Here is a 15,314-nt window from a genome sequence, read left to right as displayed (position 1 = left end):
ACATACATACATACATATATATATATAGCCACCTACACATTTCTCTGCAAAATAGGGGTAGCTTATCCTGTTCAGGCTATATTATTAGCATTATTCTGCGATTGAGAATTTAAAATCACTTCTTTAACTTTATATATATATATATATATATATATGTGTGTGTGTGTGTGTGTGTGTGTGTGTGTGTGTGTGTGTGTGTGTGTGTGTGCGTATAAAGATGGTAAAGAGCCCCTTTGGTCATGAATGTCCAAAGGGGCTAGAACCTAGAAATTTTCCCTCTGAGACACATGTCCAGGCAAGGATGTTTCTGAAAGACCAGCAGTCACAGATGCCTACCAGCCCCCACCTCTCCATGCCCTCTAATGTTATCCAAGGGAAAGGCAAAGGCTGATACGTCTTGTATGTTATGAAAATGGGAATACTTTAGATAATGTAGTCATGGTTCTTTGTATGTAGGAATAATTTTGAGGATGGATATGTTTGAGAAACCTTTCTTCTCGTATTCTTGTGTGTGTGTGTGTGTGCATGCGTGTGCATGTGTATGTGTGTGTATGTGTATGTGTGTGTTTGTGTGTGTGTGTTTGTGTGTGTATGTGTGCTTGCGTGTGTGTAAGTGAGAAAGAGAGAGAGAGAGAGAAAGAGAAAGAGAGAGAGAGAGTGTGCATTTTCTTATGTGTTTTATGTATTTTGCAATAGGTTCAAATGATTGAAAATGAAGTCTCCATTCTAAGAAAAGCAAAACATCCAAACATCATCCGTCTTATTGAAGAATTTGATTCACCTGATCAACTATTTCTCGTCATGGAATTGGTAAAAGTAAGTAAAAACTCTTTGCCAAAGTTGTAACACAATTGTAATAGTCTTTGAATTCACCATTCTCAATGTCTCAAAACACTTATAAAATTAATCTTAGAAACATTCATTATTTATCATTAATTTGTTTTTATAACTCTTTGCAACTTACTTTAAGACTATCTTTAAGAAGAAAAAAAACATTCTATTGTGTTGAATCGGAAGTTTTTCAATATTTTGTGAAACTTATTTGCTTTATTCATCAAATTACAACAAAAAGAGCTTAACATTCAAAGAGAGGCTATCGTATTGCCCAGTCTGGAGCCACCTTTCTGCCATTTCTTTGATTCCACACTGATATCAGTCTTTGTCTTTGAAGGTAAAGAATTCCTTCTCTGAGGTTTCCACCTCTTTTCCGTTGATGAAGTCTTGTGAGAGCAGAAAGTGAAACAAGGATCAGAACAAATAATCCAAAGGAGATATTTCTCTGCATTCCTAATGTGCATAAGCAGTGGTTAAGTAAGGGCCAGCTTTTGGAACCTGTTGCCAAACATGGGCATTTCAAACACAAGGTGATACTTAGCATCTGGAGGAATTATGAGGGGATAATTTACTATGAGTTCATTCCAGACAGTCGAACCATGGATGCCATCCTGTACTCTGAACAGTTGGAATGGATGTATGCCATTGTGTGGTAAAAATACCCAGCATTGGTTAACAGAAAGCGAGGTCTTCAGCAACACAATACTTCATACCACTAGAATGGCCTGGAGTAAACTGCAGGAACTCAAGAGAATCAAATGGATACAACACTCAATCTGTAGCTCCCTCAGATTATTACCGGCTCCAATCCATGGCTCACTTCCTGTGCTTACTACACTTTGTCAATCAAGACAAGGTGGAAGCTACAATGACAGAGTTCTTTACCTCAAAGAACTTGTATCAGTATGGGATCCAAGAACTGGCAGAAAGGTGGCTTCAGATGATGCAACACAATAGCCTCTACTCTGAATGTTATGTTGCTTTTATTGTAACTTGAGGAGAATAAACCAAATTAGTTACCAAGATATTCTAAAAACCTTTGATTCAACGCAATAAATCATTACCATGGGAACTATGAAGTCTATATTGGTAAAGGAAGGATGCTGTCAACTATTTTGTTATTCTTGTCTTGTCCATTTCCTTCAAAAGTACTCACTGGTTGATAGTGAAGTATTTCTGTTGTCACAAGCTGAGCGTTTTGTGAGTTTGTGTATGTACGTCTGAGAGGGGGGGGGGGGGGGGAGAAGAGGGAGAGAAGGAGAGAAAGAGAAGGAAACAGAGGAGAGAAAGTGTGTCTGTGCATGTGAGGGAGAGAGTGTATGTGCATGTGTGAGTATGTGTGTGTGTGTAGTGTATTTGTGTGTGTGTGTGTGTGTGTGTGTTTATGTGTGAGTGTGTGTAGGAAAAAATGAGGACGGATATTTTTTGAGAAACCTTTCTTATATTCTTGTGTGTGTGTGTGTGTGTGTATCTATATATGTATGTACATATGTTATATAAATTTATAATAGTGAAGTCAAACCAAATAATATTTTGAAAGCATTTAAATACATGCACGTGCACACACACACGCACATGCACACACATACACAAACACATGCAAACAGTCTGACTCTGCTCCACATTTTTATGGGCTTAGGATATGTCTACCTCATCAAAATTTGAGAACAATTCAAAATGTATTAAAGATTATTAGCCAACATAACATGGTAGTCCTGGTTTAGGATGAATGTTGCTGTAATTTAGCCCCAGGAGACATTGTCTCCAGTTGGCTATATGATACGATTTGTGTCCTTATATTTTCGAACAAGGGAATCTAGCACCCCCACTCAGCTCAAAACAATATCTGTGTATTGCGATTTCTGGATTATTTCCCTTCGTTTTGAATGAGAATTTGGCAGCGCCACCTCTAGCCGAACAATTATTCTGTGCTGATGAAGGGAAATAACCCGGAAATCACGATACAGTTATTATATTTGGCTAGAAGAGTGTGCCGCCCAGGGTGGCCGTTCCATTTGCCTCCCCGGGACCTCACAAAAAGCACATATTGCCTACAGCAGACCCAGAAGTGCTGCCCTTTTAAAAGTGCCGCTCAGGGCAGACTGCCCTTACTGCACCCCTCTAGCTACACTAGTGCCCTGTTGTTGTTCTTTTTAATGTTACATATTTCTTGCTGCTGTTTTTGATACCAAGATTACATTTCCAATTGATCTATCAATATTCTCTTCCTTTTTGATGTTGTTGCCATTGTTATTCTAGCCTCATTCTCTCATTAAGTTAATTTTGGGAGTTTTTTATTGTCTTTATTGTTGTTGTTGTTGTTGTTATCTATCTAAACTCCACTTTTTCACTTTCTTCTTTAAAGGGAGGGGACCTGTTTGAATTAATAACTACTGCAACAAAATACACCGAGAGAACTGCTAGCAGAATGACACACAACCTCCTCAGTGCACTAGCTTACCTGCATGCAGCTGGAATTGTCCACAGAGATGTAAAACCAGAGAATCTATTGGTAAATATAAATACATACATGATGGCTATCCGTCATGACTGAGGAAAACCATCGCTTATCATTAACACCATTGCACACTCAGAATTATACTCTTCACACTTGTTGTGTCTCCACTGATGACAAATGATTCCAGCTCTTGATAGACATACAAGATCACAAATATTGCAGATCAAGCTTCCTTCATTCAATACACTAGTGGTGCATTTTCAAGCAGATTGATTAAATTCTGCATGAAAAATGCATGTTTTTTCCAAAATACTTACTTCTTCCTTTATTTGTTCCTTCCATATGTAGCAATGATAAGCATTGCTTTCCCATTTGACTTCCCATATTTTACATATTCTATATAGCATGTGGTAAATATTTAGTTGGTCATCCAGTTGAATTCTCAGGGATCATATCTCTGCATCCTGCAGGACATTCATGCTATGTATCAGCCTGGATAAATCTGTTCTAATGTTCCATTCTGTGCCAGGAAACCTACATGTGAAACCATCTTTCTTGAAACAACAGTACTGAAAGCCTACCTGGGCATCACACTCAACCATTCTTGATCCTTGGATTATGAAATATCTTTAAGGCTTCAGAAGGGAATTGATTCCTTCAAGGATTTTCGGTCTTGTATCTGACCCCAACATGTCATCACAAGACAAACAAAAGTTGCTGTGTAATGTATGTGCTGACATCTCTCCTTTACTCATGTAAGACATGGACTCTTTAAAAGCATCATGTAAGGAACCTTGAACACTTCCATTCACGTTGCTTCAGTCCACTCAGCTGACAAAAATGTGTAATGTTGCAATGGACCAACGTCCCATCCAGGTGGGGAATATATATGCAAGGAAACCAAGAAACTAGCCCTTCCCAAGTCATACTGACTCGGGAAAGGTCTTTGCTTTACTTCTATACTACGGATCTGGAAGATTGAATGGTAAAATTGACCTTGGCAAGACTTTTCAAAGCAAAGAAAAATCAGAAAGAATACTATAAGCCATCCTTTTCAGTGCTTTAACAACTCCACCAGTATATCACTTAGTAATGTATGTAGGTTTCATATAAAAGACTAAGCCATTTTGTATTTCATGATTCCAGCACCAACGATTTTCCTACTTTTTTATGAAAGATTAATTCCTCATTGGAATATTCCTTAGAATGATTATTTATTCCTGCCAAGATCTTCAAATTATAAAAGCAAAAAAGCCATCTTGTGATTTCATTTTATTCTTTTTTTAGGTCTGCGAGATGAATGATGGAACAAAAGCACTGAAACTTGGAGATTTCGGATTAGCAACCGATGCAAAACAACCATTGTTTGTTGTTTGTGGAACACCAACTTATGTGGCTCCGGACATTCTGTCAGAAAAAGGGTAAGTGTTTATATTGTTACTTGGTTGTTGTCATAGAGGTAGTTGTTGCTTTTGTTGTGTTGCTAAATGAAAATGTATTCCTTGGGATGCATGGAGAAGTGACTGACAATGTCTGAAAATAATCAACTGAGGGTTTTATTACCTCACATAAGAGTTTTGAATGTGTTTGTCTTTTACAAATACTAACAGAAATAATTACATACTGGGAGAGACATTCTGCTTGGAATTTTAGAGATACCCTGCAACTTTTTGTTTCAAGAGCCCATCCCTTCAATCAAAATTCATAATCTTTGCACCTTTTATTCATAGCTATATTTTACTTTATTCCATCTGAAGTTCAATATTTCACATTATCCTAAAGAACATCTTTAAAAGTACAAGTTAAATTTATTTAGGTTTATTTAAAACTTCCAGATATGAATAAAAAAGCATTTTTATAATCCAGGCAACTTTCAAAGACAAACACGGTGCACTTTTCACTTTGTGAAATCATTGATCAGTTCTGAATAATCAAGCTGAGAGCTAAGTTCGTGTTCAATAGATATCATAGACAATCCACAGAGTCTGGTTCACGTTTGTGGCACAATGTAATATTTTTACAAGAACTTTTACTGGTACAATGTATTACCATTCTATTTTTTAAAATTTTCAGTTAACATAAATAATTTAATTCTTGTTCAAAATCTTAACCAAAATAAGTAGATGACTCATCTATGTACTTTGATCTTAACATGGGGCCTCTCAACCACAGAGTACATGTACTGTAATGTATGTAGGTTTCATGTAAAAGACTCAGCCATCTTGTATTTCATGATTCCAGCACCAACGATTTTCCTGTTGCTAAGCCCCTGCAACCACAAGGGTTGCAGGGGCTTAGCAACAGCCCTGAGTTTATGGCTAGTTGACTGATATAGCAATCTGTGGCTGGTCCGTCACAACTGGGAAATAATTGCACTATATTTGTGGTGATGCAGACTCATGTCTACTGACTGCCATCTGTCTTAATCAGCTGGATGTGATGATGAGAACAGAGACATCAGGTAACTGCCTCAACCTTTCGTGATTGCAGCCAAAAAGCAACTTTTTATAGGGCACAAGGACAAAATTCTGGATGGTTGAATCACATGATGACTTGACACTGATTGGTTACTTAATAAACCAATGACATGAATTTACTGTGGTTTGATCGGTTATTTAGCAATTCAGTTTCAAATCACTGCTACAACATCATGTAGTTTCCAAAAATAAACTGAAGATTAATTATTTCCAAGACTATGAGAATCAAGAAGTCATTGGAAGATTAATGCTTGATTCTGGTTTTAAGCAAAAGAATGACAAGACTTGGCTGTGTGGTTAAAAAACTCACTTTGCAGTCAAGCAGTTTCAGGTTCAGTCACAGTCTGTGGCACCTTGGGAAAGTGTCTTCTACTATAGCCCTGGGCCGACCAGATGCCTTCTGAGTGGATTTGGTAGACGGAAACTGTATGGAAGACCACTGTGTGTATGTGTATATCCCACCACTTGACAACTGGTGTTGGTTTGTTTACATAATTTAGCAGTTTGGCAAAAGATATCAATAGAATAAGTACCAAACTTTAAAAAAAACTAATCCCTTCAAAGTGATCTGATTGACTAATCCTAATCCCTTCAGGGTGGTGACCCAGCATGTTCATAGTACAATGACTGAAACAAGTAAAAGATACATAATTTTGATTACTGTGGCTAAACTCCAATACCATCTGCAATACCATCTCTCTCTATCTCTCTCTCTATCTCTCTCTCTATCTCTCTCTCTCTCTCTCTCTAAATCTCTCCCACCTTCCTTTCCTTCCTTGTCCTATTAGGGAGGCCAAGTTTCTCTTCTAAGACAACTCTCCCTGTCCCTCTAACACAGCCACTTCCTTCGCTTCGCATTCCTCTATCCGAAAAGAGGTTTTTGTTTTGTAAGTTACTTGGCAATCCCACTGGTGTTGATGCCATGTAAAAAAACACCCAGTCCACACTCTGTTAAGTGGTTGGCATTAGGAAGAACATCCAGACATAGAAACCATGCCAAAAACAGACAAATGGAGCCTGATGCAGCCCTCCAGCCTTTCCAGCTCCTGTCAAATTGCCCAACCTATGTCAGCATGGAAAATTGATGATGATGATCCATTATAAGTAATCTATGAACCAGTTGATTCGGCTGGCAATGACAACTAGATTAATTGAAGAGAGAATGAGTAAGCAAGTGGGAAGGATTCCTGACAAGAAAGCATATTCCAAGACAGGTATTACATTGTATCCCCAGCCAATATCCCAAGGGCTTCCGTGGTTTCACAAGTGATCATGGGCCTGCACATGGAAAGTTCCTCCTGGGTTAAGTTATCTTTTTTAAGGAAAACCAAAAGTTCTCCATGCCTATAAGTATTCCTGCCTGCCATGAATATTGCCCAAGGAAATGGCAGTTTGGTAGCAGTGTGGTCACAAGCGATGCTATCAGAACTCAAAGGTCTGTAAATGATAGCAAAGCAACCTCTCTAATGCTCTCAACTCATATTGTATTTTATCAATGTCAAAGTTGACCTCAGCAGGATTTGAACCCAGACTAAAGAAACTGGAATAAACACCACAATACATTCTTAACCAATATTGTAACAATTTTGCTAATTTTATGGCTCATACATTTAATTTTCAAATGGTTCACTTAACTGTAAATATGTAGCACAAATTAGGAACAGATTTCTATCCTAAAGAATTTATGAATTGCTTTCAAAACTTTGGCACAATGCCAGCAAATACAGAGGAGGGTGTAAGTCAGTTACATCGACTCCAGCGTGCAACTTGGTACTTATTTTATCAACCTCCAAAAGAATGAAAAGTAAAATCGACCACGACAGGATTTGAACTCAGAACGTAAAGACGAGCACAGTTTATGACACCAATTAATTGAGAGGTATTTTTTTTATTTGTTGTGTGATTGATTCAACACTCTCTGAGACCCTGCTGTAGGTATTAGGGTTTCACTCCAGTGTGATCTTTTTTATAACAACCATTCATAATGCAAAGAATAATTCTTTGGTGGTACCATTCACAGCGTTTTCATATCTGGCCTTCAGTGGCTCCATGCAATGCACAAAGTTGATGATGAATCAGTATAGAATTAGGTGTCCACAAGTAAAATAATTGACCTTTAACACACTGTAGGTGCAGTATGTCACTGTATGAATTTTTAACCTTGCAGTAACAGGAAGGTGGCAGGGGAGACAATTCTAGAGAAAATGCAATGTGTTAAAGGTTAAATACATACAGTGGGATATAGGGTCACTTCAAGAGCAACAGAACCATGAAACACAACTAGGTGCTATACTACCTTGTCTATCCTATGATAAGGCTGTTTCTAATTCTGGAACATGGTCACAAATGGCCCATTATTATTCTCCTATATTGTGGGCGGGGTAGGGGCTGTGATTCTGTTCATTGGTTTGGAAAACTATTAACAATTAATTATTAGCGATGGAATGCATGAACACGTGCACACACACACACACACACACACACACTCACTCACACACACTCATACTCAGACGCACACACTCACACGCACACACACACACTCACACACACAAGCACATACACAAGCACACACACACACACGCACACACACACACACACACACACACACACACACACACACACACAACAGAGTAAACACCCAAACGTGTATACTAATGTAAAACATATATTCACCACTGAAATACAAATTATTAATTAGTACAAACATACATATATACACACATCAACCACCAAGTCAGATAACCACAAACTCTCAGCATCTGTTCTAAACATGAAAGATGAAAGGTATTCTGACGAAGTTTCAATTTTGAAAATAAAGGGACATAAATGCATGTCATAAGGAATTTTTTGCTAGGTGTTCTCCCTTTAACTCGAAAAGACCCTGTTTCTTGTATATTTAGTTCCATGTTTTTACATCTCCACAAATGAATTTATATTTACTTGTTGGTACATTAAAAAGCAAAAATAAAACCGAAAATTTTCCTTTTTAATCCAGGTACGGCCTAAAGGTGGATGTGTGGGCTGCAGGTGTAATCACATACATTTTACTTTGTGGATTTCCTCCATTTGTCAGGTCAGTTCCTTACACGCACGAATGCATATTAATGTTTTCCTTATGTAAAAATTATACATACATATATATATATATATATATATATGTGTGTGTGTGTGTGTGTGTGTGTGGAAAAAATGTCAAGGTAGAAAATGCTAAAATAATTTTATCATAAAAAGCATTTCAGTACCGGTTTCAGTCATTGAGACTTTTTCAACTGTAAGTATGGAAAACAATTAAATTTTGGGAAAGTTAAAAGAAAAGGTTTTTTGAAAGAATATTTGCATAGTATTCAAATACAAGGGACATTTTCCTTGTTTCTGCCTGTCTCTGTCTCTCTTGTTTACTCTTGTGGGTTCGAGGTCATTGTGAATTCCTGGTAGGGAAGAAGAAGAAGAAGAAGAAGAAGAAGAAGAAGAAGAAGAAGAAGAAGAAGAAGAAGAAGAAGAAGAAGGGAGAATAAGAAGGAATATAGGTAGTATGATAGCAGTAGGATGTTAAATGGTCAAGTGACCTAAAAGTGGCTTGGTATGGATTATAGCAGTGATTAGGACTGTTTTTTAATGAAATCTTGGGAATCTGTTGAGTGTATCATTTTTAATATTTGCGTGTGTGTTTGTGTTATTCTAAGGCTGTGGTGGATATGTCATTTGTTGTAGATGTGTTCAAAAGGGGTCTGTATTTTGTAATAAAGAGAGTCTCTTTACTAATTCGTTGGCTACAGGTTGTATCGTCCCTGAATTGGAAGAGGGAGAAAATTCTGAAGCTTGGATCTTTGTCATTGGCACAAATGTCTATGTGTTGGCTGAATGCTATTTCTCTGTTTTGGGGAAAGCAGCTTCACATGTGCTTTGGCAAACCTGATATACGCACTAACCTGCTCTGGGTATCAAGAGTAATACATAGGCCAAATAAAAAAACAGTGTATGTAAAAAGAATGGTTCTGCACAGATCCCAGATCAAAATTCCCCAAAACAGGAAAATAGCATTCAGCCAACACATCGATATTTGTGCCAATAACAAAAATCCAAGCTTCAGAATTTTTCCCCTCTTCTAATTCAGGGACGATACAACCGGTAGCCAGCGAATTAGCAAAGAGTTGTTCTTTATCACAAAATACAGACCCCTTTTGAATGCATCTACAACAAATGACATATCCACCACAGCCTTAGAATAACACAAACACATATGCAAATATTAAAAATAATACACTCAAAAGATTCCCAAGAATTCATTAATTCATACTACCTACATTCCTTCTTATTCTCCCTTCTCTTTCTCCTTCTACTTTGTCTTCTTCCTCTCCACCACCTCCTTCCTAACTTTACCACTATTGCTGTTTCAAATAACACCTATGCAAATTTTATAAACAAAACATTCAAAAGAGATGTCTCAAGAATTCAATCACTACTACTATCCACAATGGGACACTTTCAGGGCACTTGACCATTTAACATACTACTATCATGGCACTTCCCTACATTCTTCTTCTTCTTCCCTACCAAGAATTCACAACGACCTCCCTTGAACCCACAAAAGTTAAGAGACAAGAGAGACAGAGACAAGCAGAAACAAGGAAAATGCCCCTTGTATTTGAATTCTATGTAAATATTCTTTTAAAAAAACTTTTCTTTTAAGTTTTCCAAAATTTCATTGTTTTCCATACTTAGTTGAAAAAATCTCAATGACCGAAGCCGGTACTGAAATGTTTTTTATAAAATTATTTTAACATTTTCTACCTTGACTTTTTTTCCATATATATCAACTCGTGTGTTCCTTTTCAACCTTCTACACATATATATATATTCATACGTACACGTCTACCTCTGTTCATTCCCTCTACGTCATAGAATTCCTCCTCCCTCTCCTTGCCGTCTGTTCTTGTTCTTCTTCCTCTCATCCTCTTACCATTTAAATCTCTAGCTCTACTATATCAATTACTTTTGCCAGCTTTCTCTTGAAACTGAACCAAGCTAAGCATTTTCCTAGGGTGCATAATTATATCTATATCCTTATTACTAATGTCAGTAAATTTCCTATTAAACATAATCACCTTAATGAATAACCCTTCCGATATAGACAGATAAAAAAAAACAACTAGATTAAATTGGGTGAAGCTTACCCTGACTCTGCTCTACAACAACCCCAGTTTTCAACTGGTATTTATTTTATCAATCCCAACAGGATGACAAGCAAAGTTAATTTTGGTGGAATTTGAATAGAATGTGGAGATGGATGAAATGTAGCTAAGCATTTTGTCTGGCATGCTAACGATTCTGCCAACTCACCACCTGAAATTTGAGAAGAATAATATTGTAAAGACTCTTGTTTCCCTTTTTTTATATACTTCATATTTACAGAAATTCTCCAAGTAAGAAATATTAGAGGAGAAACATAATGAAAGAGTTCTTACGAGATAAGAAAATGTACAAATTTGCAAACGATATTCATAACTGAATTATGGCCTTTAATGTTGAAATTTCTCTTTTTAGTCCAAGCAACAACCAAGAAGAATTATTTGACAAGATCCTAAGTGGAAAATTTGAATTCATTTCACCATTCTGGGATGAAGTTTCAAGTTCAGCCAAGGTAAGGCACATGTATACACATATATTTTAACATTAACACATATCACAGTGAAGGCACATGGCTCAATGGTTAGAGCATCAGGCTCACAATCATGAGGTTGTGAGTTCAATTCCCATGAATGGTTAGTGTCTTCTGGCTTAAAGGGTTTATCATAGCAGCCCAAGATCAACAAGGAATTACCAGGCCAACATATCAGTAGCCCAACTTGTACAAATGCAAAGTAAAAGTCAAACATATAATAATAATAATAATCCTTTCTACTATAGGCACAAGGCTTGAAATTGGGAGAGGGGACCCCAGTGTTGCACTGGTACTTATTTTAACGACTCTGAAAGGATGAAAGGCAAAGTCATCCTTGGCGGAATTTGAACACAGAACATAGTGGAAGGCGAAATACCTCTAAGCATTTCGCCCGGCATGCAAATGATTCTGCCAGCTCACCACCTTAATAGTAATAATAATAATAATGGCAGTGATAACAATGGTAATGATAATGATGATTACTTTTGTTTGCCCCCAGGGTGACAAATACAGGGACAATAGTAAGACATAGGAAAAGTGTGAGGATTTATATAGAATGGAATGTTAAAAACATAAATATAAATTTTAAAAATGCTAGTATACTTGATATACATTAATATTGCATGTGTAATAATTATAATAACGAATATTTGTGTATGATTTGAAACATTTTCTTTTTTTATTCTTTTTTATACAGGACTTGATTGAACACATGCTGCAGGTGGATCCAGAAATGAGGTACTCTGCTGCTGAGGTTCTGGACCATCCTTGGGTTGCTGTAAGTTTATTTAGAACCTTTTTGAAATACAGCATTCTGTGTTAAGAGAGAGAGAGGGAGAGGGAGAGAGAGAGAGAGAGAGAGAGAGAGAGATAGAGAGAGAGAGAGTCAGATGTGGGGAGATAGAGTCACAGAGGCAGATAGACAGGTAGATAGTGACAGACAGTGGCAGACAGACAAAGACAGATGGACAAAGACAGGCAGACAGAGAAAGAAAATTGAAAGGGAGAGAGAGAGGAAAAGAGAGGTAAAGGAGGGGAAGGCAAACGGGGAGAATGAAATAAAATTAATAAATGCAAGAATGGTAATGTTGTTAAGAAGTTCACTTCACAACAGTGTGGAGAGGGGAGGCTGGTATGCATGGGTGACTGCTGGTCTTCCAGGAAAACAATCTTGCCCGGACTTGTGCCTGGGAGGAGAACTTTCTAGATGTAATCCCATGCTCATTCATGACCCAAAAGGGTCTTTGCACATATATATAAATATATATGTATGTGTATGTGTGTGTATATATGTATCTATGTATATGTACAAACAGGCACACACACATATATAAACACATGTACACATACATGCAATGGGTTTCTGTGAAATTTCCATCTACTAAATTTTACTTGGAAGACATTGGTCAGCCTGAGGTTATAGTAGAAGGCAATCCTTCAACTCACCCCAGTTGCCATGCAGAGTGTTCAAACACAAAACCTATGTAACTGCAAAGCACACTACTTAACCACAGAGTTTTGTCTGACAAAATGTGAAATGGATTAGCTTTTACATTGATTTTTACCGAAATCTTCAAGAATATACAAAGTCTGATCAAAAAACAAAATCAGGACTGGTGCTATAGGAAGCAGGTTAGCGATGCAGAATTGAGCCTCGCTTGAAGTAGTTCCCTTCTGAAGTCACACACTTTATCCAAGATTGTTTCCATTTATGAAAACATTCTTGGGACTCCTTTTTTCCTTTTTTTGGGGGGTGGGGGAAGATAGTGAACAACTGTCTCATTGCATTCTCTTGGATTTCCTTGACATCTTGTTGGTGTTCTTTCACAGCAAAGACTGAGCCTTGGTTTCAGGATCATAACCATTCACCCATGACCTGTTATCATTTTCAAAGTGTTTTCATCTTGCTCAACACAATCAAGAAGATTCTGCACGGCTGAAACCTGATCTTCTTTTTGAAACGACCAAACTCTACACACTTTACTGCTATAAACAATAGAAATGAGTGACACCGTTACAACTTATTGAGTGCATAGGAAACAGAGTTCAAGATCAATCTGTGACAAGCAGCTTCCTTCTCTGTACTTTAGCTCTGTTACCATAGTAACGATCCAGATTCATTTTGATCAGATCTCATAAAGAAGAGAAATAAGGAAGTTTGGTGGTGGGGATGGGGGTAAAAAGTAAAAGGAATAATGCCAGCTCTTTTGAAACGATGAGAATAATGTAAATTCTTGTGTTCTCTTGAAGTTATACAGTGGTGGCTCCTAGATAAAATTAGTAGGGATGCTGCTTCAGAAAAAGTTTAATCGTTTCAATACTGTGTAAAAGGAAACAAACATATAAAAAGAAAGTTTATACATAAACTTGATCGGTTCATGTTTTATCCTCTGCCAGATACTGTGTTTGATTTGTTCACTGAACACCACCGCAAATCCCCCTTGTTTTTCAAAAATTCCCCCTAAATCACAAAATAAGGGGGGAAAATCTGCCTTATTTTTCGAATCCTGGCAGCAACATTGTAGCTGGAAGCAGGATAATAATCTAATTCTACACTTTATCACGTTCATGAATATAAACACGTTTTTAAACACAACACATGCAGAGTCAAAAGAAACACTACCTTTCACCAACTCACTCAGGTCGGCACTGCATGAACCACAGTGCTCTTTCTCTCTGATGTGCAGCTTCCTGTCTCGGACATGTGAGCATGCACACAACAGCCAAACACGGTGTCGCACAGTTCTATAGAAGGATGTTTGTATTTTTTTCGTAAACTAGGGGAAGACTACTGATATTAGGCTTAAGGATTATATAATGTACAAGTATAAAAATAGAATTAAAGGAAAAAAGGACTCATTATATGAAAGGTTATCAATAATATCAAGTGGAAATAGGGGGAGCTGCAGTTTCGCAGTGCCTATACATGAGCTACCACTGGAGTAATATGATTTGCTATGAAAACATGTTAATACTTTTCTTTTCTCTTATTTTCCAGAATGATACTGCAAAAGATGACAAGTTACATGTGGCCAGGGAACTGAACCAATATTTCACACGTACCAAAAAACCAAAAGGTGGCCTGGCAGTTATTGCAGTAAGTGAAAAATTCTTCAAATAATATGAAAAGACAAATTTCTTTTTAAATATTTTAAAATTTTGAGATTGGAGTTTGAAACTGCGTTTCTTTCATAGTACCATAATTTTTGGATATGTCTGAATGAATAAGGAATGGAATTATCAGCAGAACAATCTGTAGATTGTATTCTGTTACTGTATCAATTTCATGCCTACTAAAAGCAAAGGAACAAATCTTTTGTCCCAGGTGGGGGTGGGGAGGAAGACATATTGTGTAAAGGTAGCTGGAGAAGAAGTGATGAGGGTGAGAATTGGGTGGTGGAAATGATATTATTAGATTGGGTAATGAATAAGTGATGCCTTGGGCTGCAGTAAATAGGAAACTGATTCATGAGATAAGGGCCAAACAGCTGAGATATCTTGGTTATGTGATGAGGAAAGAAGGCCTGGAGAATTTAGAGATGACTGGAAAGATTGAAAGGGAAAGAAGCAGAGGAAGAAGAAAGATGACATGGATGTCAAGCTTGATGAAATCTTTGGAAGGAAAAGGCATCAAACATCAGGAAGAGGATTCAGAAAATAAAGAAAAGAGAATTGTGGAAGGACATGACTGAATATGCCCAACACTCTGGACATCTAAAAGAAAAGAAAGAAAAACACTGATAGGGGTGACCAGTTGCTAGTTTAGTGGAACTTGGCTGAGAAATACAAAGAGGAAACTCATTGTGTCTATGACTCTTTGTGTGTGTGTGTGTGTGTGTGTGCTTGAGTGAGTGTGTAATATATATATATATATATATATATA

General features: G+C 37.2%; 1 protein-coding gene across 3 annotated transcripts in view; it reads left to right on the top strand.

The window, feature by feature from the left end:
• LOC106868853 (serine/threonine-protein kinase DCLK2) overlaps window positions 1-15,314 on the top strand; it is a 200,615-nt gene that overhangs the window by 135,460 nt on the left and 49,841 nt on the right. For all 3 annotated transcript variants that reach the window (XM_014914296.2, XM_052973788.1, XM_014914295.2), the window contains 7 exons: window positions 697-816; window positions 3,200-3,346; window positions 4,580-4,713; window positions 8,765-8,842; window positions 11,314-11,410; window positions 12,129-12,209; window positions 14,430-14,528. In XM_014914296.2, coding sequence (XP_014769782.1) covers window positions 697-816; window positions 3,200-3,346; window positions 4,580-4,713; window positions 8,765-8,842; window positions 11,314-11,410; window positions 12,129-12,209; window positions 14,430-14,528 — 756 coding nt within the window. The remainder of the gene's footprint in view (window positions 1-696; window positions 817-3,199; window positions 3,347-4,579; window positions 4,714-8,764; window positions 8,843-11,313; window positions 11,411-12,128; window positions 12,210-14,429; window positions 14,529-15,314) is intronic.

The sequence above is a fragment of the Octopus bimaculoides genome, chromosome 16 (assembly GCF_001194135.2).
Source record: "Octopus bimaculoides isolate UCB-OBI-ISO-001 chromosome 16, ASM119413v2, whole genome shotgun sequence".
Lineage (NCBI taxonomy): Eukaryota > Metazoa > Mollusca > Cephalopoda > Octopoda > Octopodidae > Octopus > Octopus bimaculoides.
Note: the sequence above shows the minus strand (reverse complement) of the source record. Positions and strands in the feature narration are given on the sequence as shown.